This window comes from Somniosus microcephalus, chromosome 1 (genome assembly GCF_052327205.1).
Source record: "Somniosus microcephalus isolate GS21.2 chromosome 1, FLI_Smic_1.0, whole genome shotgun sequence".
Classification (NCBI taxonomy): domain Eukaryota; kingdom Metazoa; phylum Chordata; class Chondrichthyes; order Squaliformes; family Somniosidae; genus Somniosus; species Somniosus microcephalus.
Genome location: NC_140987.1, coordinates 254,261,821 through 254,287,433, shown reverse-complemented (window position 1 = coordinate 254,287,433; position 25,613 = coordinate 254,261,821). Strand labels below are relative to the sequence as shown.

General features: G+C 45.8%; 1 protein-coding gene across 8 annotated transcripts in view; it reads right to left on the bottom strand.

The window, feature by feature from the left end:
- Positions 1–25,613, bottom strand: part of pip5k1ba (phosphatidylinositol-4-phosphate 5-kinase, type I, beta a) — a 224,633-nt gene that overhangs the window by 82,634 nt on the left and 116,386 nt on the right. For all 8 annotated transcript variants that reach the window (XM_085992151.1, XM_085992165.1, XM_085992127.1 and 5 more), the window contains exons 2-5: positions 8,955–9,038; positions 5,044–5,133; positions 3,974–4,104; positions 660–777 (exon numbers count right to left, since the gene is read on the bottom strand). In XM_085992151.1, the coding sequence (XP_085848277.1) occupies positions 660–777; positions 3,974–4,104; positions 5,044–5,133 (339 nt within the window). In that variant the 5' untranslated portion in view covers positions 8,955–9,038. The remainder of the gene's footprint in view (positions 1–659; positions 778–3,973; positions 4,105–5,043; positions 5,134–8,954; positions 9,039–25,613) is intronic.

Here is a 25,613-nt window from a genome sequence, read left to right as displayed (position 1 = left end):
AACTTCAGATAGATCATCCCAACGTCTTCTCTTTTCTAAAGAAAACACACCCAAATGCCTTAATCCGGCAACGCCTCTTTTTTAAAATTCTCATCCTTGTTTTCAAATCCCTCCATGGCCTCGCCCCTTCCCATTTCTCTAACCTCCTCCAGCCCCACAACCCTCCGAGATCTCTGTGCTCCTCCAATTCTGGCCTCTTGCGCATCCCTGATTTTAATCGCTCCACCATTGGCAGTCGTGCATTCAGCCTGGGCCCCAAGCTCTGGAATTCCCTCCTTAAACCTCTCTCATTCTTTAAGACGCTCTTTAAATGATACCTCTTTGACCAAGTTTTGGTCACCTGTCCTAATATCTGCTTATGCGGGCTCGGTGTCTGATGATCGCTCATGAAGTGCCTTGGGACATTTTACTATGTTAAAGGCGCTATATAAATCAAGTTATTGTTGGTATTGTTGCTCACCTCTGTACCCTGTCATGGCAATAATATTCCATGATTAATTGGCCAGAATTACAGTAGTCCAGCTCACAACACTCCAAATGCAGCCTGATCTTTGCCTTGTATAGCAAGCGACCAATTAAATCACTTGTTTTCCATGTAACCTTTTATAAAGTAAAATTATTGGGTTACAAAAGATGCAAAAAAAAAGAAGAAAACTCACCAAATAATCATCTGGCTTTATATGAAAGAGTTCTCGGAAATAGCGGAATGCTAGTGGAGCGTACGTCTTGAACCTGAAGTCTGGATAGCGGTGTGCGGGTGTAAGATTGCTTCCTTCACTGAAAATCATTGTAAAGAGGTAACTTAGTGATTAATAGTAATTAAAAAAAATTCACATTAAATTGAGGATTTAAAAAATAATTAATTCATGGGATGTGGGCGTCGCTGGCAAGGCCAGCATTTATTGCCCATCCCCTATTGCCCTGAGAAGGTGGTGGTGAGCCGCCTTCTTGAACCGCTGCAGTCCGTGTGCTGAAGGTACTCCCACAGTGGTGTTAGGGAGGGAGTTCCAGGATTTTAGCCCAGTGATGATGAAGGAACAGCGATATATTTTCAAGTCAGGATGGTGTGTGACTTGGAGGGGAACTTGGAGGTGGTGGTGTTCCCATGCGCCTGCTGCCCTTGTCCTAGGTGGAAGAGGTCGCGGGTTTGGGAGGTGCTGTCGAAGAAGCCTCGGCGAGTTGCTGCAGTGCATCTTGTAGATGGTACACACTGCAGACATGGTGCGCCGGTGGTGGAGGGAGTGAATGTTTAGGGAACTGTTATCCACACAGCTCCTTCGCTTCCAGTCTTTATATTGTTAGCTGTGGGTTCCAGCTAAAAATCAATGCATCTCTCCAAGATCTCAATTTCTTTGATTCTCAGAGGTTTGATATGAAGATTGAAAAGGAGATGGACCAAAGATAAAGGCACTCAACTGGGCAAGACTAGTACAAGAAGAGGTGTAGCAATCAGAAATGATAATTACGACAAGGAAATAATGCTTTAAAAAAAAAATGTAATAAAGGCACTGGGCCTGATGGCATACATCCCAGAGTGCTGAAGGAAGATGGGAAAGAAATAGTAGAAGCTCCTTGGATATGCAAGTTGTGCTAGAGGACTGGAGGGTTGCTCATACAACACTTCTGTTCAACAAGGGAGAAAGGAATAAACCAGAATGAAATAAAAACAGAAAATGCTGGAGATACTCAGGTCAGGTAGCATCTGTGGAGAAAGAAAGAGAGTTAACATTTCAGGTCGATGACCTTTCGTCAGAACTGGAAAAAAGTAGGAAATGGAACAGATTTTTAAGCAAGTGTGGGAGCTGGGAAAGAGCAGAGGGGATGAAAGAACAAAAGGAAAGGTCTGTGATAGGATAGAAGGCAGGAGAGATTGAGACATTAAGAGATATTGAGAGATATTCAAGGCAAAAGGAGATGGTAATGGGACAGGTTAAGAAACAAAAGATGGCTCTAGATGAAGTGTAAATTGCGCGGGCAGAATGAACGGCAGCTGCCATGTGGGAGAGAAGAAAAAAAGCGTGGAAAAAATATCTATGATAGGGGCCGAGGATATGATCTGAAATTGTTGAACTCTATGTTGAGTCCAGAAGGCTGTAAAGTGCCTAATCGAAAGATGAGGTGCTGTTCCTCGAGCTTACGCTGAGCTTCCGTGGAACAATGCAAGAGGCCGAGGACGGTGAGGTCTGAGTGGGAGTGGGGCGGTGAATTAAAGTGACAGGCAACCGGAAGCTCGGGGTCCCCCTTACGGACTGAATGGAGGTGTTCCGCAAAGCGGTCACCCAATCTGCGTTTGGCCTCCCCAATGTAGAGGAGACTGCATCGTGAGCAGCGAATACAGTATACTAAATTGCAAGAAGTACAAGTAAATCACTGTTTCACCTGGAAGGGGTGTTTGGGGCCCTGGACAGTGGGAAGGGGGGAGGTAAAAGGGCATGTGTTGCATCTCCTGCGCTTGCACAGGAAGGTGCCGGGCGAAGGGAAAGGGTGTTGGGGGTGATAGAGGAGTGGACCAGGGTGTCGCGGAGGGAGTGGTCCCTTCGGAATGCTGAAAGGGGAGGCGAGGGGAAGATGTGTTTGGTGGTGGGATCATGCTGGAGGTGGAGGATGATTCGTTGAATGTGGAGGTTGGTAGGGTGAAAGGTGAGGACAAGGGAACCCTATTGTGGTTCCGGGAGGGAGGGGCAGGGGTGAGGGCAGAAGTGCGGGAGACAGACTGGCCACGGAAAAGGGCTGTGTCAACCACAGTAGAGGGGAATCCTCGGTTGAGGAAAAAGGTAGACATGTCGGAAGCACTGGTATGGAAGGTGGCATCGTCAGAGCAGATGCAGCAGAGATGGAGAAACTGGGAGAATGGAATAGAGTCCTTACATGAAGCGGGGTGGGAGGAAGTGTAGTCCAGGTAGCTGTGGGAGTCAGTGGACTTGTAGTGAATGTTTGTCAATCACCTATCCCCAAAGATGGAGACGGAGAAGTCGAGGAAGGGAAGAGTCGGAGATGGACCATGTGAAGGTGAGGGAAGGGTGGAAACCAGGTTGACTATATAGACCAGTTAGCCTATCAGTGGTGGGTAAGCCTCTGGAGAACTCAATATGGGATTAAATGAATACTTGCCTAGAAAAGTGGAAGGAAAAATTGATAAAGCCATTTAAAAAAAAAGTGGTGTACAGGAAGGGGTGGCCTCACCTTAATTTTGTAAGACAAGCTTCTTCCCTTCATTTGAATAAAGTCCCTGAGCATGGAAGGCATGTGCAGGGAATCAGGCTGGGAACTGGGTTGTCTCCAAGTCAACTGGGTGAGCTGGCAATTCTTGAAGGGCTGCTGCTGCTCACCTTTATAAAAGGGAGTCACTTACACTTGTGAAGGCAACAGATTGGGAATCGTGTGCTGCGGTTAGAGTGGTGCCAACTATTTCTGCTTCTAGTAAAGGCTCAAGTTTTGCTGAAGTGAAGGAGAGTGGCTCCGTTTGGTGCCGATGGGCAGACACCTGGAAAATCTTCCGCAGCACGCGTCTGTGCAACCAATGTACTTTTAGTATTGTGTTCACTGTAGGCAAGGGCACGTGGGATTCGGAAGACTGTTCACCTAGAGGATATGCACCAACATGGACTGGTTGGGCCAAATGGCCCATCTCCAGGTTGTAATTTCTATGCAATGCAATATAACCCAATTGAGCTTAACGAGTTTGAACAAGACTTCTTCTGTGCTTATTATTAATTAGCAAAGTTAATGCAATGATTTATTGATGACATTTTCAGAACATACAAATGAATTTTGGGTCATAAGCAAGATGTATTTTCTACATCAGTAAATTTGTATCTCTATTTGCAAAATAAAATAAAGCAAATTCATAATTATTCTTCTCCATTTCCTCTTAGTACAACCACAAGATATCTTCACTGTAACACATTAGCAATTTCGGAGTTAAAGGTGGAAATGTATCGAGATAAAAGGTTTTAAGAAAATAAAACCCAACCTTGGTAGAAAGACACTTTCCACAACATAGAAATCTTGCATCAGCACATCTCGGCCTGGTTTTGAAGTGAGGTTTCCAACCGCGTACCCAATTCCAAGTTGGATAGAGCCTTGAAGTGCAGATGATGGTGTCTGAAACAAAAATAAAAATTGCATGATTTCTGTACTAGATTTGTAAGCTACTCTGTGCACAAGTCAAGGCTGTATAAAACAAGATCATTTATAAATCAGAACATATCACAAAGTCTCTGCCACAGCAAAAAAAAACAGAACACTCTGGTCACACAACTGCGATAAAGGAGGAAGCCTAGCCATAGCAATGATGCACTGGTCTTGAACATTCTACTCATTGGCCAAGAACAGAAACTTAAATGCCCCAATCACCAGTCCCTTCAAATCCCAATCTTAAAGAAAAATCATACATACACATTGACAGGGTAGATGCGGAGAGGTCGTTTCCCCTGGCTGGAGAGTCTAGAAGTAGGGGGCATAATCTCAAGATAAGGGGTCGGCCATTTAGGACTGAGATAATGAGGAATTTCTTCACTCAGAGTTGTGAATCTTTGGAATTCTCGATCCCAGAGGGCTGTGGATGCTAAATTGTTGAGTATATTCAAGACTGAGATCGATAGATTTTTGGGCACTAAGGGAATATAGAGCTCGGGCGGGAAAGTGGAGTTGAGGTCGAAGATCAGCCATGATCTCATTGAAAGACGGAGCAGGCTCGAGGAGCCGTATAGCCTACTCCTGCTCTTAATTTTTTTGTTCTTTTACAAAGCAAAAACATAAAACAAGAGCTAAATACTTTACATTCAAAATACTTACCCAAAGAGAATTAACCATCTCCTTTACAATTGTCCTTCTAATTTGGCAAAGTAACTCAGTTACTACCATATATAAGTGAACATTCATTTCAGAGTGACAGCAAATGATGACGTTGATCCTCATCATATTGATCTCTGAGCAGGCATGGCGATTCATATATTTACATGGTTGAAATTGATTTCAATGCCTGACTCCAAGTGCAAGATGAAAGTGAGTATGTTAAAAAGGTTGGTATTGAACAATTACCTTTTTGTAAATCTTCTCCCGAGAGTTGCCTTCACCACTGTGCCCATTTTGCCTAACAGCAGTATTTCGGTTTTCTGTAGTGGAAGTCATCTAGAAAACAATAATTTAACTTTTGAATTTAAAAAAAATTAAGAAAAGTACGTATATATTTATGTAAAGTTTTATTAATTTGCATATAACAGAAAAGTACGAGTAAGTTAGGAGGCCCCAGTTTCCACAGCCAGTCATGGGCTGTGAGGGCAGAACAGATTATTCCCAAAAGTTGGGCTGCCTAGTCATAGAGACTGAGAGTGGGGTGTTTGAGCCTTTATGTTTTGGGGGGGGGGGGGGGGGGGGGGGGGGAACAGTTGGGGGGCTAAAGGGTATTTGAAGTGTATTCATGGGTGCTTGCCTAACCATAGAAACTTGGACAAGCATCTGTCAAGCTCTTGGAATTAATTAACTAGTAGCTTCTAAAACAGGCAGTCAGGCCAAAGGGGTACGTTCATTTTTATGGTGCTTACCCTTCCTAGAACTGATGGGAGTGGGTACTTCCATATGTCAAAATCTGCTTGAATACTGGCCTAGGATGGGGATTGGCAGGGGGTGGGGGCGTCTGAGGTTAGGGGATATCATCCCCTTTAGGTATTTGAAGTCCAGCTCTAGCCACACAAAGGGGTATGACTCATGGACATGTATGGGGAATGCTGCATAAGGGACTTGCCCTTGGTTATGTATAAGAGTTGACCGAACTCTCTGCTCATTTGGAAGATCCTGGGGGGGTGATTTGGTAGGGTTTAGTTATAGTGTCAAGTGCCAGAGTACAGTGAGCAAGAATTCCTGTCCCGCCTAGCCATTATACATACGTCACTTGACAGGGAGTGTTGGCATTCTATTCGACCACTGGGGAGGGGCATTATAGCCAAGTCCGATTCTGTCCTCACATTTTCCAGCAGGTGTCGGTGCATAGGAACTCAGTCGTGGAAACCAAGGCCTAGTTTCCTCTTCCTAATTCAAGAGCACGGAGACCAAGAATGGAGCCTCTCTTGTCTCTAGTGGAGATTAGGTACTTTAGCACAAACTAGGAACTGAACCAGTCCTGTATGGCTCAGTTACTAAAGGCCTTTAAATGTTGGAGGAGAGGGGGAAGGGAGGACAAACAGAAATGTTCTAACAAAATAAAAATCTAGGCAGAGCCCAACAGATTAACAACTTACATTTATATAGTGCATTGAACGTAGCAAAACATCCCAAGGCGCCTAACAAGACCGATATCAATAAAAACATTTTTGACAACTAGCCACAGGAGATAGCAGGACTGATGACCAAAAGCTTGGTCAAAGAGGTAGGTTTTAATGAGCATCTTAAAGGAGGAGAGAGGTAGAGAGGCGGAGAGGTTTAGGGAGGAAATTTCAGAGCTTAGGGCCTGGGCAGCTGAAGGTACGGCCGCCAATGGTGGAGCGATTAAAATCGGGAATAACAACAGAAAATGCTGGAAAAACACAGCAGGCCAGGCAACATCCGTGGAGAGAAAAAGTGTCAACGTTTTGGGTCAAACCCTTTGTCAAGACTGGAAAAGCACAAGAAATGAAATAGATTAAAAGGCCAGGCTGGGAGAGAACAAAAAAAAGAGAAGAGACATTAAGAGGTATTCAAAACGAGACGAGATGGTGATAGGACTAGTGGAGACAAAAGACGGCTCTAGATTAGGTGTGAAATACGCTGGCAGAATGGGAGACAGCTGCCATGTGGGAGAGAGAGGAAAAAAAAGGGTGGGGGGGGGGAGGAGGGCCAAAACAAAGGTGTGGGTAAAAAAGTAAAAATGTAATGGGGGCCGAGGTTATGATCTGAAATTGTTGAACTCGATATTGAGTCCGGAAGGCTGTAAAGTGCCTAATCGGAAGATGAGGTGCTGTTCCTCGAGCTTACACTGAGCTTCTGTGGAACAATACAAGAGCCAGAGTACAGTGATTAAAATCGGGGATGTGCAAGTCGCCAGAATTGGAGGAGCGCAGAGATCTGAGGGCTGGAGGAGGTTAGAGAGATAGATTACACTGCTCTCAAACAAGAGCTTTGTAATGTAAACCAACTACATTATGGATTGTGGGTTCTGATAAAGGGTCTACAGCTGAATTATTAACCCATCTTTTCTCTTTAGATGCCAATGAATCTGCTGGATATTTCCAGCATTTTCTGTTTATATTTCCTATTGTGGGTTTTTGGGCATTTACACACAAGTATAAAATGAATCTTTGAATCTGAGGCCTTTTTCTCACACCAGTGTTAAAGCCGCTCTGGTGGTAAATTTGAGGAAATGGCAGAAGAAAGTACTTAAGATTCCTCTATTTATTACAGAGAACATAAACGAAGGTTGTGGGTTCAAGTCCCACTCCAGAGGCTTGAGCACAAAATCTAGGCTGACATTCCAGTACTGAGGGAGTGCTGCACTGTCGGAGGTGCTGTCTTTCAGATGACATGTTAAACCGAGGCCCCGTCTGCTCTCGCAGGTGGACATAAAAGATCCCATGGCACTATTTCGAAGAAGAGCAAAGGAGTTATTCCTAGTGCCCTGGCCAATATTTATCCTTCAATCAAACAAACAGATTATCTGGTCATTTTCTGTTGCTGTTTGTGGGAGCTTGCTGTGTGCAAATTGGCTGCCGCATTTCCTACATTACAACGACTACCAATGTTCCCGCTAAGCTGCACGGCTGCAGTCAACTGTGGGGTCCTGCGCAGGCCGCTCGCTGGCTTTCGTACTGTGGGTGGCGCGTAGGCGCAGAGATTTGAATGGGCCACACGTTGGGGGAGGCAGACCACGCAGGAGGCAGTGCGGCTTACGGGGGACAGCAGTGACTACACTTCAAAAGTACTTCATTGGCTGCAAAGTGCTTTGGGACGTCCTGAGGTCGTGAAAGGTGCTATATAAATGCAAGTCTTTCTTTCTTCATTCACTTTCTTTCAGTGGCTCAAATGAACGGAGATGACCCAATCTTCCCTTGCATGGCTTCTGTTGATGTCTCACTACTCAGATCAGGACGGAGCAAAATCGAGGAATGACATAGTGCAGTGCTGAGAATCACATGCACAACACCACTGTCCACTAGGGTTGCCAACCCTCCAGGATTGTCCTGGTGTCTCCAGGAATTGAAGATTGATCTCCAGGGCACTGCTGCCAACAACCTTAAGGCATTAAAACAATTGTGCTTTTTAAAAATATATATATATTTAAACACTTTGCTCATTAGATTGAAGATGGGAAAAAGGGCTGTTTGAGCAAGTTGAGAATCATCCAATTGGATAATTGCAGTATAGTTGGGAGGGAGAGGGTGTGTTCCGAATGTTCAAATACTCCCCGAAATTTCTATGTATGCTTTTTAATTGGACCAATCCTTCTTTTGAAGGAACGCGCCCTGGATCTCTTGATCGAAACAAACAGATGTTCTTCTAGGGCTGGTCAGTTCCACAATTCAACCGGTGAATGTTCACTGGGATATCGCAATGAATAGTAGCAAAGCCATCGATAGACTAACGGCACCATAACTAGTGCGCAGTCCAAGTGCCCAGAGTTTTTACCCAACAAAACTGTTCCTCCTTTTCATTTGCTTAATTGAATTAATAGCTGAACGGAAGAAATAACATTTCTATTTGAACATTATTGCGAAATTCCTATTTGAGAAATAAACCTTTTGAAGTTGTTTGGTTTGGCAAGCTCATACGCAAACACTTCCCCGTAAAACAATCCCGCTTTACGTCACTGTCTATGTGACAAGTTTCCACAAGGAGTTTCTATTATAAATGTGGACGTAGATATTTATAATGGAAAAAGTATGCAGGAAATACTTGCAAATATTAAGATTTTTTAAAATGCATTATAGATATATATTTCCTTAGTTCCAGACCCCAGAATATAAATTTTCTCCATGTGTTACCTTTCTTGACAATAGGGTTACAAGTCATCTGCAGTTTATCATGACAATGAGCTCCTTCATTTACACAATGTATAGTTCCAGCACCTGTTGATCAAAATGAAACATGTATGAGAATTGGCACAAGATCTATACACAACTTGTATTTATATAGCACCTTTAATGTAGTAAAACATCCCAAGGCGCTTCACAGGACGTTAACAAAATTTGACACCAAGCCACATAAGGAGATATTAGGACAGATGACCAAAAGCTTGGTCAAAGAGGTTGGTTTTAAGGAGCGTCTTAAAAAGGAGAGAGGGGCTGAGAAGCGGAGAGGTTTTGGGAGGGAATTCCAGAGCTTAGGACCCAGGCAGTTGAAGGCACGGCCGCCAATGGTGGAGCGATGGAAGTGGGGGATGAGCAAGAAGCCAAAATTGGAGGAGTGCAGATGTCTTGGAGGAGGCGAGGCCATGGAGGGATATAAAAATAAAGGATGTGAATTTTAAATTCAAGGTGTTGCCGGACCGGGAGCCACTGTAGGTCAGCGAGCACAAGGGGAGACGGGTGAATGGGACTTGGCGCGAGTCAGGACACAGGCAGCAGAGTTTTAGATGAGCTGAAGTTTACGGAGGGTGGAAGATGGATGGCTGGCCAGGAGAGTGTTGGAATAGTTGAGTCTGGAGGCAACAAAGGCATTGGTTTTACTGAGCAAATGGTTACCACAAATGGAAGCTCCTGCAGGAGACATTTATTTTCAGTAACTTAAACATTTCCTGATGAGTTACTCCTCCTCCTTGGCATTTTGGTTAAAAAGGTAAAAGAATTTCTAGTGAACTCAGGTCACATCTGAAAATGTCATTCATCCTCAAGAAAAGTTGCAACGTTTGAATTATGCTTGAAAGGGAAAGGGTTGAAAGGCAATGAAATGGCAGTCGTCTGTATCAAAGTGTGATCACAGCATGCTGCCCCCTCTGAAGGACTTGCAATATTGCTATAATAAAATTCAAGGATACACAGGACACGTGTTGTAGTACAAACAGGAATGCAAATTACTGATCGTGTAGAGACAAAGAAATACATTTAATGTTTGTTTTGATTCCAATCTTTGCATTATTGTTCGAGCAATTAATTTTTTTTTTTTTTTTTTTTAAAAAGCAGGGTAGAAAAACATTTAGAAATCATTTTATAAAATATTCAATGTGAGCTAATCATGCTACATTTGGTAATAGGACAGAAATTGCAGAATAATTTTGATGTCTAAAATAGGACTTTCTGTAATCCTCCATGTGGAAAGGTAAAATTTATGATTTGAGTTTAGATTTCTGCAAGGGAATACAAGTCAAGAATCATATTTTTCCAAGTTTTTCAATTGCCCTGTTCAGGATAGTGAAGAATTATGATGGATAGGGAGATGTGTTACATTTTAAATCTCTATTTTTAATATCTGTATTTGAGATTTGCCTGGTCACTTATCTTACTGCGATAGTCAATTTATTTGAAACATCCAGGTAGTCACGAGTTATATCGATGGCCTTTCACATTCACTTGGGATCGATGGCCTTTCACATTCACTTGGGAGGCAGGACATTATTTATATGAAAATACATTTTGATTGCAAAGTCAAGTAGAAAAGAATCAGAGGGGGGAGATGAGAATTTTTTTACGCAGCAAGTTGTGGTGATCAGGAATGTGCTGTCTGAAAGGGCGGTGGAGGCAGATTCAATAGTAAATTTCAAAAGGAATTTGATATATACTTGAAAAAGGAAAATGTGCAGGGCTATGGGGAGAGCGCAGGGGAGTGGGACTAATTGGATAGCTCTTTCAAAGAGCTGGCACACGCGCGATGGGCCGAACGGCCTGTGCTGTATCATTCTATGAAAAATCACTGAATGCAGATGGCTTGCTTTGTCCTGAAAACAATCAAGTTAAGGTAAGGGGCTTGGTAGCATGTACAAATGGATGTGTCCAGTATTAGGTTGGGATTCAGGAAACCATCGTTGTATTTTGATCAACAATGGATACCTGTATTCCAGGTTGAACATAAAGAGTACAAGAGCATACACCAGGCAGCATGCTTCATCAAGACATAGATAGATACCTTGGACTCTATGGTGGATGGACAAAACCCTCCCGCATAAGCTTGCATTACTGATGGTGACCTAGGTTCAGTAATATTAGGAGAATTAGCAAGTGTTGCGGTTGGGTGCTATTTTTGTAACCAATTTTGTTACAAGCGCTATTAAATGAAATCGGCCGTATTGATTTTCCGCTACTGATCACTTTTAATAAAGACTGAAGTTTACTTTTAATACCATTTGCTGTTCTGAGCCCCAAGTCTGAGAGAGTCTTCATTCTTCTGCTGTCTGAAGACTAGAATCTAGAACACGAGAGGCTCATGTGATCTCAGTGGGCTAATTACAGGAATAAGGATTTCTGCAGGGAAACATTATGTCACTAGATATTGTGTGTATTGTCTCACACATTGGTTCTCTGGGAGCGAGGGTTAATTTTCACAAGAACACGCGGCATATTTGGTGAAGCCATTAAACTGCAGCAGGACGCCAAGTTGAACAAAGGGAATGTGAATAGGTCATGCTGTCATGATAAAGGGCAAAGCATACATATTGCCACAAAGTTTTTTTTTTTTTTTAAATGGCCACCGGGATGGAAACTTCTAATTAATGGAGTCATAACGGCACAGAAGGAGGCCATTCAGCCCATCGAGTCTGTGCCGGCTCTCTGTAGAGCAATCCAGTCAGCCCCATTCCCCCGCTCTATCCCCGTAGCCCTGCAAGTTTATTTCCCTCAAGTGCCTATCCAGTCTCCCCTTTAAAACTGAGTGTCTCCGCTTCCACCACTTCCATCAGCAGCGAGTTCCAGGTCCTCAACACTCGCTGCGTAAAAAAGTTTTTCCTCACATCCCCCCTGTATCTCTTGCCCAAAACCTTAAATCTGTGTCCCCTAGTCCTTGTGCCATCAACTAGCGGGAACAGCCTTTCCCCGTCCAGCCTATCCAAACCCGTCATAATCTTGTACACCTCGATTAAATCACCCCTCAACCTCCTTTGCTCTAATGAAAACAAATCCAGCTTCTTCAACCTGTCCTTGTAGTTAAGATCCCCCATCCCCGGAACCACACTGGGAAATCTCCTCTGCACCCTCTCAAGGGCCTTCACAGCCTTCCTAAAGTACGGAGACCAGAACTGGATGCAATACTCCAGTTGGGGCCTAACCAGCGCTTTATAAAGGTTCAGCATAACTTCTCTACGTTTGTACTCAATAACTCTATTTATGAAGCCCAATATCCCATATGCTTTGCTAAGCACTCTCTCAATATGCACATTAATTCCCAGGTCCCTCTGTCCCTACACACTCTTTACAAACTGTGCCATTAAGTGTATATTGCCTCTCCCTGTTCCTTCCGCCAAGATGCGTCACCTCACACTTCTCTGTACAGGTAGACTATCCTTTATCCGAACTTCCGAAAACCGAAAGTTTTTTTGTTCAGCGTAAGTCGTGCGCACGACATGACCAGAGTGGCGCACGACTTACGCTGAGCAGGGCAAAGGGTCACAGAGTTCCCTCCTGGGTAGGAGATTGCAGGCCGAGCTGGGCAGTGTGAAGGATGTACCGGGAGAGTGAACCCAACAATACAGCGGCCCGTCCGATAGCTGCAGCGGCCCATCCGATATTCTTTTCCCACCCCCCCCCGACCCGACCCGCGGCCCGTCCGATATTCTTTTCTCCCCCACCCGACCCGACCCCCGACCCGTCCGATATTCTTTTCTCCCCTCCACCCCCGACCTGAACCGCAGCCCATCCGATATTCTTTTCTACCCCCCCCCCCCGCCCCGACCCCCGACCTGATTTGAGGGCCAACTTAGTAGGAGTTGTTACGTCCGTGAATAATTGAGACACGGATAGCAGGAGTGAACAAAATAAGTCTTTACTGGTGGAAGTCAATAGTGAAACTAAAAACACAGAGGCTCACTAGCGCTTTTTTTTTTTACAGGGGTGGTCACTGCCGGTACTGCAGTCTGAGACCAGTTATTCTCTTAAAGGTACATACACAACAATTCCTCCCCTTTTAGATAAACAGTACATAACATTCATTTAACAACTAAATGGTAACTAATTACAATCACAATTACTGTTGCTAGATACATTGGTTAAGTTTAAGCAATTATAAGTTCAGTCTTTGAGGAGGCTTCCTGATTCTGTCTGGATAACACCTCTTTGGGGTATCAGGTTCTTCTGGCAATGTTGAGTCGGGATCAATGTCGTTGTTTGGTTCATCTGCTTCCAATATTACCGGTTCTGCGGTAGCTGCAATTGGAACGTCGATTTCATTACCAGGTCTATCAGATCGTGGTGTGGAGTTGACGTTTTCCAGTGACTCTAGAATCTGGTCAGCATGGCGTCTTACAATGCTCTCCCCAACGTCCACGGTATACATGAGAGGTCCTTGTCATGTACAAATCGTTCCTGGCTGCCATTTCTCAGTGCGGTAGTCCCGGGCCAAAACTGGTTGACTTATCTTAAAACTCCTGGTCGGCCTTTCATTCATATTCTGAAACTGCCTGTTCTCCACATCTCTTCTGATGTTTGGCTTAACCAAATCCAAGCGGCATCGTAGTCTTCGATTGAAGAACATCATGGCTGGAGTTTGGTTGGTAACCGCATGTGTCGCATTCCGGTAGACAAACAAGAAGTTGTCCACCTTGTGTTGTAGGGGTATATCTTCATTACACATTGCCTTGATAGCCTTCTTGAATGTTTGGACAAACCTCTCGGCCAATCCATTAGTGGCTGGATGATATGGGGCAGATGTGTAATGCTTAACACCATTGTTCTTCAAGAACCTCTGGAACTCTTCAGACACAAACTGTGGTCCATTGTCAGAGCAAATCTGTTCAGGCAGCCCATTCCTGGCGAATATGGTTCGTAAAACTGTGATAGATTTTTCCGTGGTGGTTGAGGACATTTTTATTACCTCTGGCCACTTTGAATGTGCATCCACCGCAATTAAAAACATCGATTCCATGAAGGGACCAGCAAAATCATTGTGCACCCTTTGCCATGGAGATGAGGGCCACCCCCATGGATGCAGAGGAGCTTGTGGTGGGGCGTTTTGGACCTTCTGGCATCCTGCACAGCTCTTGGTCATCTCTTCGATTTCTCTATCGATTCCCGGCCACCACACAAACGCTCTGGCTAAGTTCTTCATTTTTACCCCACCCAGATGACCCTCATGAAGCTCATTGAGCACTCTATCCGTCAACTTAGGTGGAATTACTACTCTGGATCCACACATCAAGGTTCCTCTGCACACTGACAGCTGTTCTCTTCTCGGCGAGAATGCTGGCAGCAGTGGTTCGCCATGTGCTGGCCATCCCTTCACCGTTAAATCATAGACCCGTGATAGTGTCGGGTCATTCCGTGTTTCCTTTTCTATGTTTGCATTCGTCACAGGGAGACATTCGACTATGGTCGAGTGGAATAACTCCATTGGATCCACTGCAAGGTCTTCTTCTTCCACCGTCGGCAACGGTAGACGTGACAATCCATCAGCATTTCCATGCTGTTTAGTTCCTTTGTACTCGATGTCGTATTGGTGTGCCCCTGGGAAAAGGGCCCATCTCTGCAGCCGTTGTGCTGTCATTATCGGTACGCCCTTCTGAGGGTTGAAAATGGAGACAAGAGGTTGATGATCGGTTAATAGAGTAAATTTTTGACCGTGCAGGTAGTGATTGAACTTCTTCACCCCCCACACTAGGCCGAGGGCCTCTCTGTCAATCTGGGCATAGTTACGCTCGGCAGAAGTTAACGAGCGTGACGCAAAAGCTATCGGCCTCTCTAAACCATCAAGGAATTTATGTGACAGTACCGCCCCAATGCCGTAGGGAGACGCATCACACGCCAGCCTGATTGGCAGTGCTGGGTTGTAGTGAGCCAAAACTTCCCTTGAAGTGATTAAGTCCTTACTCTTCTGAAAAGCCCGGTTACAATCATCGCTCCATTTCCATGCTACCCCCGTTCGTAGCAGGGTGTTCAGTGGGTGCAGAATTGTCGACAAATTCGGCAAAAACTTACGATAGTAATTCACCAATCCGAGGAATGACCTCAGTTGCGACACATTTTCAGGTGCTGGGGCCTTAACAACCGCTTCAATTTTGTCAGGGGACTTATGTAACCCCTCTTCATCAATCACGTGGCCACAATACGATATCTGTTTCTAAGAAAATTCGCACTTGGGGCGGTTGGCTCACAGCCCATGTTCCCGTAGTCTAGTGAGCACCTGTTCTAGGTTGTTAAGGTGTTCACTGTCATCTTCACCTGTCACAAGGATGTCGTCCAAGTAACACTGAGTCCCCGGAATCCCTTGCAGGACTTGTTCCATCGCTCTTTGCCATATCGCCGGAGCCGATGCTGCTCCAAATACCAATCGATGATACTGGTAAAGACCTTTGTGAGTGTTTATCGTGAGATACTTCCTAGAGGACTCCTCAACCTCCATCTGCAAATATGCTTGTGCTAGGTCAATTTTTGTAAAACGCTTCCCTCCAGACAGTGAGGCGAAGATGTCTTCTATCCTTGGAAGAGGATATTGTACTGTGTGAAGGACTGGGTTCACCGTCACCTTGAAATCCCCACAGATGCGAATCTTCCTTGGCTCCCCGGACTTATTGCTTAACGTTTTCTTCATGACAGGAACGATGGGTGTCGCCCACTCGCTCCAGTCGACCTTAGACAACACGCCTGCCTTCTCCAGATTCTCCAGCTCTGCCTCGACGGCTGGGCGAATTGCATATGGTACCGGTCTTGTTTGAAAAACTTGGGAACTGCATTCTCTTCTATTTTTATCGAGGCGGTTACGCCTTTAAGCGTGCCCAGTTCTTGTTGAAATACCTCTTTGGCGTTAGCGAACATTGTTGACAATCGTCCAGGAGTGACGTCTTCATCTTTTTTACCGTCCACCGTCATTGCATGAATGGAATGCCAATCTAAGTTTATCTTCCTGATCCATTCCCGTCCCAATAACCGTGGTCCACCATTTGGCAGTATGTAGAGATACAATTTCCGTATTTTCTTGCCATTGTATTCGACAGGCACCCTTATTTTTCCTCTGGGGTATACTTTTTGCCCCGTATACGTCGTCAAGACGATGGATGTCTCTCTCAAGGGTATGTGTGAAAATAGCCGCTCGTAGTCTCGTCGATTCATGACGGTTAGCGCTGATCCTGTAGCCAATTCCATTGTAACTTGGGACCCTGCTATCGTGAGGGTGACCCAAATGGTTCGGTGATCCTCTTTTGCAATTACATTGTGAAGTTTGAGACAGCTTAGTCTCCTGTTCCCGGATTCACTGTTGCTCATCTGGTCTTCGGAACTACTGTCTGTCATCTTTTGTACTTTCTTGTACGGTTCCTTAGTAGCCTTTTTGTTGTCGCTGGTCTTCTTCCCAGACCTGCAAACTCGTGCAATGTGTCCCATCTTCCCGCATTGCCTGCATATTTTGTCTTTGGACCAGCAATCCTTCTGGTCATGGTTAGTTTTGCCGCAGCGATAACATTTTGCAAATCCCCGTGTCATTTCGTGGGTGCCGTATTCCTGTGGTTTTTGTTGAATTTCTGCAGCTCCCCTGGCTGCTGCTTCATACGATACTGCCACGCTGAAAGCCTTATCTAGCGTCAGCTCTTTCTCCGAGAGTAACTTCTTCTGTGTTCCTTCACTCAGGAGTCCACAGACAAATTTGTCCCGTAGGGTATCTGCCAGTCCTGCTCCGAACTGGCAGTGCTTTGATAGCTTGCGTAGTTCCGTAAGATACTCAGCATTGCTCTCATCTTTGTGCTGAGTTCTCCTGTGAAATTTAAATCTTTCTGCTATCAACAGCGGTGCAGGGTTTAGGTGTTCCATTAGGACAGCATCAATTTCGTTAAAACTCTTCGCCTTCCGTTTGGCTGGAATAATCAGGTCCCGCAATAGGCCATACGTTCTAGCGCCCATTAAGTTTAGCAATATCGATGCCTTTTTCCCCTCCGCTATTTCGTTTGCCTCGAAATATACCTCGACTCTTTCCACATACGTGGTCCAGTCCTCTATTGTATTATCAAAAGCAGTGATACAGCCAGTCTTCGGCATCTTGCAAATCTAAAATGGCGCCTCCCGCGCTTTGCCTTCTTCCCCGATTTAACAAAATGGCGCCTCCCGCGCTTTGCCTTCTTCCCCGCTGTTGTTAGCGCTGCTTTCCACGGTTTCTTGCGCGTTTAATATTGATTTTTTCTTCTTTTATTATTTTCCCGTCGTGGAGCGGACCCTCTGGGACACTTCCATCCCTCTTCTTAGGTCCGAACACTGCCCGGCTTCGAAGCACCGGACGCGCCCTGTGTGCTCCACCCTCTCTCTCTCTCTGCTTCCCGACTTGCTGCCCGGCTCCGTTGAAAAGCCACCCGATCGAGCTCTAGCACGCCGCAGCCCAGGAAGGATCAGTGCACTACCTGCCACCAGCCCGATTAGTTGGGAAACCACAGACCGAGGAACCAAGCCTGGCTCTGGACAGTCTCTCCTGCAAGTTTTCAATCCGACGATTTGAAGGGCGGTTGCCCACGGTCGACGCCCGTTTCTCGAGTTTCTTTGGATGTTATTTATTATTTTTTTTCTTTCTTCTGGCTTCGACTTTCAATGACGTCGTCTGAGGTGCTGCCGATTTGCAGGTAAGTTCATTTCTTACTCGTCGCCAGTGTTACGTCCGTGAATAATTGAGACACGGACAGCAGGAGTGAACAAAATAAGTCTTTACTGGTGGAAGTCAATAGCGAAACTAAAAACAGAGGCTCACTAGCGCCTTTTTTTTTTTAAACAGGGGTGGTCACTGCCGGTACTGCAGTCTGAGACCAGTTATTCTCTTAAAGGTACATACACAACAGGAGTCAGCCGATATCCGGCTTTCCAGAGAACCAGGAAGGGGAATGAGACACGGAACAGTCGCAAGAGGTAGCCTGAACTTTTAAAATTTATATTAAATACAAATTTCCCAGTCTTATAATAATACCTTCTGAAATCCGAAAAATTCCGAAAACCGAAACTCAGCTGGTCCCAAGGCTTTCGGATAAGGGATAGTGTACCTGTATTAAATTCCATCTGCCACTTGTCTTCCCATTCTGCCAGCCTTTCTGTGTCCTGTTGCAGTCGATTGGTATCATCCTCACTGTTTGCCATCCCCCCCCCCCCCCCAAGTTTGGTGTCATCAGCAAATTTAGAAATTCTACTTTGTATTCCAATATCCAGGTCATTTATATATATCAAAAAAAGCAGTGGCCCCAGCACAGACCCTTGGGGAACACTACTGTCTACCATCTTCCAGTCTGAAAAACAGCCACTTATCACAACTTGCTGTTTTCTGTCCTTAAGCCAATTCCTTATCCAAGCTGCTACTGACTCACCTATTCCATGAGCCTCAATTTTGTTAACCAGCCTTCTATGTGATACTTTGTCAAACACCTTCCTAAACTCCATGTAGACAACATCCATTGCATTCCCTTCATCAATCCTCCCTGTTACTTCATCAAAAAATTCAATTAGATTAGTCAAACAGGATCTCCCTTTTACAAATCTGTGTTGGCTCTCCTTAATTAGCTTAACCCTCTCCAAGTGCCTGTTAATTTTTTCCTTGATTATTGTTTCTAAAACTTTACCCACCACCAGCCTGTAGTTACTAGGATTGTCCTTCTATCCTTTCTTGAACAATGGTGCCACATTTGCCATTTTCCAATCCTTAGGCACCTCCCCTGCTTCTAGGGAAGATTAGAAAATTATGGCAAGCCCTTCTGCTATCTCCTCCCCCAATTCCCTTCGCAACCTGGGATGCAAGACATCTGGACCAGGCGACTTATCCACTCTAAGCATACCCAGCCTTTCTAGTACATCCTGTCTATCAATTTTCACTCCTTCCATTGCTTTTACCTTTTCCACTTCTACCGATATTTTGTCAGCATCCACCTCCTTAGTAAACACCAATACAAAGTACTCTGAGTATTCTAGCCTTGCCCTGCACCTCTAAGCATATATCACCTTCTTTGTCCCTAATAGGCCCCACCCTGCCTCTTACTACCCGCTTACATGCCGGTAGAAGATTTTTCGATTCCCTTTTATGTTAACCGCCATTCTACTCTCATTCTCTTTTTGCCAATCTTATTTTCATCTTCACTTCCCCTCTCAACTTATTGAATTTGGTCTGGTTCTCCCTTTAAGAATTCACCCGACGTTCATCATACACCCTCTTTTTTTGTTTCATCATCTTCTCCATCTCCCTCATCATCCAAGGAGCCCTTGCTTTGGTTCCCTTACCCTTCCCTCTTGTTGGAATGTACCTAGCCTGTACTTGGGACATCTCCTCCTTAAAGAACACCCATTGTTCCATTACAGTTTTTCCTGTCAGTCTTTGGTTCCATTTTACCCTGGCTAGATCCTTTGGCATCCCATTGAAGTTAGCCCTATTCCAGTTGAGAAGTTCCACTCTAGATTGTTCCTTGCTACTCTCCATTGCTAATCTAAAACTTATGATACGATGATCACTCGCACTAAAGTGTTCTCCTACGGACACTTGGTCGACCTGGCCCACCTCATTCCCCAGCACCAGATCCAGCAATGCCTCCTTCCTATTTGGGCCAAGAACATACTGGTCAAGGAAATTCTCCTGAACACATTTCAGAAATTCCTCCTTGTCCTTTCCCTTTACCCTAGCATTATCCCAATCAATATTTGGGTAATTAAAGTCCCCCAATATCACCACTCTATAGCTGTTGCATATCTCTGCGATTTCCCTGCAGATTTGCTCCCTCTCACTATTTGGAGGCCTATAGAATACCCCCAATAGCGTGATTATACCCTTTCTGCTCCTCAACTCTAACCATATGGATTCTGTCCTTGTCCCCTCAAGAACATCCTCCCTTTCCAACACTACAATGTCTTCCTTAATCAGCACTGCCACCCCACCTCCCTTTTTGCCTTCCCTATCTTTTCTCAACACTTTGTACCCTTGAATATTAAGGCCTAGAAATTCAGTAGTTTGCGCCAGCCGCTAGCGCCTTAGGAGGAGAAGTGGGGTGCTAAGCGGCTAGCGCCTGGGCGCAGCACGATCTGCGCCTCTCACGAACTTCAGTTAAGATTTAGTGGCGGCGCAAAACCTTTGCGCGCGCTCAGCTGCGTGCGCAGATCCTGACGTCATTTCATGGTGCAACGCCCTTTGTGCGCCCCAAACCGGAAATTCAGTGGCGCCGGCCTATTGTGCGCCTGGCGCCCCTAGCGACTGGTAGAGGGGAACGGTTCCCAGTCGCTGCGGGGCGCTAATTAAAGGGCACTCCTCCTGCAGTATAAATGGCAGCCATTTTGCACCACTCCTCCTTTGTGAGACGGATCTTTGGAGAGAGACAAAGGTAGATGTTGTGTATGTAACCTGTTCCACCTTGAGAGCTTAAGCCTGTTCCACCTTAACAGATGTACTACTTTCTCAGGCTGCTGTAGATGTAATACCGGGGGTGAACACACCGGTATATAAGCACTGTGCAGTAATCTTGTATTCAGTATAGTCCCTACCTCCAACCAGTAAAGACCTGTTTTTATTGTTACTCATTAGTCTGTGTCTTAATTAACTAAATAATTCACAGACTTAACACTGGCAACGAGTCAGGTTCTTACCCTGCGGCAGTTATTCCATGGCGGCTTCGTCCACAGACAGGACGTTGAAGAGAGGTTTCAAACCGCACCACCCCACTGGATGCGACAGGCATTAGGACCCTGAAGCCTCCATCAGCGACTGAAAACTGGAGGACAGAAGACATCCTGCAGCTTCTTTTTCAACCTCGGTGGTGGGTAAGCCGAGCAGCGTTGGCTGCAAAGACAGGGCTGGGGGAAGTCGGAGGAACAAGGGCGATCGCGATCGGGAGATAAGGGCCATCGATCGCAATCCCTGATAAGGGCCGCACTCGGGCTGAAAGGCGCAGCGTCGGCAGACACTGAAGGCGCGAGAGCCGCGGTGAAAAGCGCGGGCCATCGATCGCGGCGGAGATAAGGGCCGCACTCGGGGCTGAAGGGAGACGGCGTCGGGGGACGGGTGAAGACCGCCAAGCGCGGGAAAACCGCCATTTTGTGGGCGGAGGACGACGGCAAGAGCGGGAAGCCGCCATCTTGGATAGCAGTAAAAAAAAAAATAATAATCTGAGAAATTGCAAATCTGAAAGTACTACAATGCCTAAACACGGGAATATTAGCAACTTTGATAGTGACATCGAAGATTGGGCCATATATGTTGAACAAGTTAAAAATTATTGTAAGGCCAATAAAATTCGTGAGGCTGATAAAGCACTAACATTATTAAATTTAATGGGTGCGAAGACATACGGGCAATTGAAACACCTGTTATCACCAGATGAACCGGCGGATAAGACGTTCGATGAGATTGTTACTGTCCTGAAAGATCATCTAAACCCCACGCCGCTGATGCTAGCGGAACGATTTAAATTTTACGACAGAAGGCAGCTACAGCATGAAAGCAATGCTGAATATTTGCTGGAATTGCGTAAATTAGCGAAATATTGCCAGTTTGGAACGGGACTGACAGATGCACTACGAGACAAATTTGTGTGTGGTTTATTTAAACAGGATACACAAAAGCGACTGCTCGAGGAGAATGAGCTGACGCTTGAGAAGGCGGTCACTATGGCAGCAGCACACGAAGCCGCAGCGAGAGGCACGGCAGTAATGCAGCTACGGTCACCGGAGCTCAGTGCACACAAATTGGGTGTGAGTTCTGGCAAATGTTATCGTTGTGGAAAGACAATGCATGATCAGAACCAGTGTTGGTTTAAAAACCAAGAATGTAGAACTTGTGGTAGGCTTGGACACATAGCTAGAGTATGCAGGTCAGGGAAGAAGACCAGCAACAAGTCACCGCAAGGAAAATATGCAAAAGTACACAAGGTGGCCGAACAGGAGTCCGATTCAGACGCTAGCAGTATTGAACTGGCTAGCTTAAGGGTACTCAACGTTGGTAAGGGTGCAGACCTCCAGACAATTTGGGTTACTCTTCAGATAGAAGGAGTCCAAGTAAAAATGGAATTGGACACTGGATCGGCATTGTCGGTCATGAATAAGAAAGATTACAGAAGGTTATTCCAACATATTCCCCTACAGGATACGGAGATTATATTGACAACCTACACGGGGCAGAGAGTGTACCCCATCGGGACAATAAAGGTTGCAGTGGCCAACAAGGGCGAAGGAAGTCAAATAATGGACTTATATGTGCTACCGGAGGGAGGTCCACCACTACTAGGCCGGGAGTGGTTTAGAAACATAAATATGGACTGGCATTCGCTAAAAGCCATAAAGAGTGAGAACTCGGTGCAGATAATCAGCCCAGACTCTAGAACTGATGATGGTAAGACCAACCCATGTGCAAAAGACAAAGTTTCAGCACAGAATTCCACTGAGCAACAACAACATAGTTTAACAGAGAATTCTGAGTCTGTCAAGTCTACTGATATGCACATTTTTGAGGGACACTGGGCTCGAACTCAACTCCATTTCAAACTACAACAGCAATTAGAACAAATGATTCGCCGTTTTGAGCAAGAGATGAATGAAATAAAAAAGTTCTTTGTTACAGAGTGGGAGAATCTGGAAAGGCAACAGAAGCAACTGATGGAGAAAATGGAGCAGGAGCACACCAACCATCTGTGCGAGGAGGCCGAACGAATCAAAGCTGATTCAGGTTCTGAAGGTGCGTGCCATAATCTGGTGTCAGAAGAGTTAACGGTCAGCCAACTCCTTCATATGCTGAGGGACAAGACTCTGAAATGGGAAAAACTTGAACAGGAGCTGCGATCTTCAAAGGAAAAGGGTTCGGAGCTCTCAAAAGTCATTGAGATGGCTGATGTGACGACACAGACTGAAACGACTGCAACAGAGCAGCCATTGGATGCCAAAAGTACGCTGACTCACGTCAATGTAGAACAACAGACCGCTGAAACAGCTGCTCGGGTAGAGGGATTGCATAGTCCGATCAATCAATCTCCAAAGGAAGTTGAAGTATTAAAATCACAAATGAGGTCACTAGTAAACGACTTGCTGAAAGCCCAGAAAAAGCTGGATGCAGAGGTACACATGAAGACGTCTCTTCAGGAAAGATGTCTGGATTTGGAACAAGAGCTGGCTAACGTCCAGCTGGGTATGGAGGAAATAGACGACCCTCTCACTGGTCTAGCTCAGGACGACACCGAATATTACCATGACCTGGTGGACGACACCGAATATTACGATGTCCTGTCCTGCCCAGCTTGTAACTTCGACTCCCAAAGTGCAGAAATCATGGAGGAGCACCAAAAGTCTACGGAACATCGGGAGAAGCTGGCTCTACGACGCAAACAGGAGGAAGAGAAGGAGGAACTGCGCATGCAGCTGGCAGCTGTGGCAGCTGACAATGGAGCCCAGAGAGTCTCCAAGAAGCAGAAAAGGAAAAGTAAAAACAGAAGATGACCCATCTGAACCATTATCACCTCTACCAGATCACACACGTGGTCCCTCCGAACGGAGCCAAATCAGTTTGGAAGTTCAAGCTGTTAAATCCATGAAAGGACTATTGAATGAGTAACATGAACCGACTACACCACAGAGATTGAATCTGTGAACTGTTTTCCGCAGAGACTGAATCTGTGATATGTTACGTTAAACATGAAGTTATATATGTATATATGTTATTACGTTATGTTAAATGGGGGGGATGACTATAAAGCTAAGAAGGGAGGAGTGTTGTGTATGTAACCTGTTCCACCTTAAGAGAGCTTAAGCCTGTTCCACCTTAAGAGATGTACTACTTTCTCAGGCTGCTGTAGACGTAATACCGGGGGTGAACACACCGGTATATAAGCACTGTGCAGTAATCTTGTATTCAGTATAGTCCCTACCTCCAACCAGTAAAGACCTGTTTTTATTGTTACTCATTAGTCTGTGTCTTAATTAACTAAATAATTCACAGACTTAACAGTAGAGAGCTTTCTGGTTTGGCTCAACACTCGCACAGGTACTTGTGGCTTCAGGTCACAGCTTTGCACTTGTCTTTAACTTCAGTCATAGCATTGATTGGAAACATATAATGGGGGCTACAATGGGTGGAAACGTTGGGCTTCTCCATTGCATTCAAAGGGCTCAGAGACGCCGTGAGAGAGTGCCAGTCATGGCCAGACGGAGAAGGGGCAACAGGCGTCGGCAAAGGAGGCCTTACCCACCCAGGGTATACCGCCAGCAGTTCTCATATCTGACGAGCAGTGTGTTCGGAGGCTGCGATTCAGAAGGGCGGTGGTCACCGAGATCTGCCACCTGCTTTGCGGAGATCTGCAGCCACAGTTGAGGAGCAGGACGTCTCTGTCGGTGGCAGTGAAGGTGACGGTGGCTCTCAACTTCTATGCCACCGGCTCCTTCCAATCCGCTGCTGGGGACATTTCCAACATCTCCCAGTTTGCGGTACATTGCTACATCCGCCAGGTGACCAATGCCCTTTTCAGAAGGAGACGTCAGTTCATCTCCTTCCCCATGACCGTTGACAAGCAGCAACAGCGTGCAATGGGCTTTGCAGCATTAGCGGGCTTCCTCATGGTGCAGGGCGCCATTGACTGCACGCATGTGGCTTTGCGGGCACCTCTAGAGAATGCCGAGGATTACCGCAACCGGAAGGGCTACCATTCGCTCAACGTGCAGTTGGTGTGTGACCACAGGCAGCTCATCCTAGCTGTCAATGCCCGTTTTCCAGGCAGCAGCCACGATGCCTTCATCCTGCGCCAGGCTTCTGTGGCAGACATGTTCAAGGCCCAGCCTCACCCACGAGGATGGCTTCTCGGGGACAAAGGCTATCCTTTGTGCACCTGGCTGATGACCCCGCTCCGTGCGCCCAGCACCCCTGCTGAAGAGCGATACAATGACAGCCATCAAGCAACCAGGAACATCATTGAGCAAACAATCGGCGCGCTGAAGCAACGGTTCCGCTGTCTGGATCGTTCCGGAGGAGCCCTACAGTACTCGCCTGAGCAAGTCTCCCATTTCGTTGTCGTGTGCTGCATGCTGCACAACCTGGCTATCCGCAGGACTCAGCCACTGCCAGCAGACATTGGAGGACCACCAGAGGAGGAGGAGGAGGACAACCAGCACAGGAGGGAGGCAGAAAGTGCAAGGGCCGCCCGTCGGCGGCTTATTGCAAGTCAGTTCTAGGCCCCCTCTCAGGGAATGGCTTGTGCCAATGGCAGAAGATGAATGTAGCCGCTCCACAAGCCCTCAGCCGAGCAGGGCAACCAGGACTTCCAAAAGAAAGCATGGACAGTGCGATTTAAGAATTTTTTTTACTATGATACCTCTGTGCCCTTCCCACATGACAAACTAATGGAGAGAAACCCCCCCCCCCCCCCAAAAACACAAATACACCAGTCTCGGCCTTTACAAGTAAAACAAATAGACCAGTCTCGGCCTTTAAATAGGAAACAAATAGACCAGTCTCGGCCTTTAAATATGAAACAAATACACCAGTCTTGGCTTTTATAAGTAAAACAAAACATTTGGCCACACCTTCTACTTTTTCCCCTGCGAGGGTGATCCGTTTCGCTTCCGTGACTGGCCCCTACCCGCCCTGCAGCT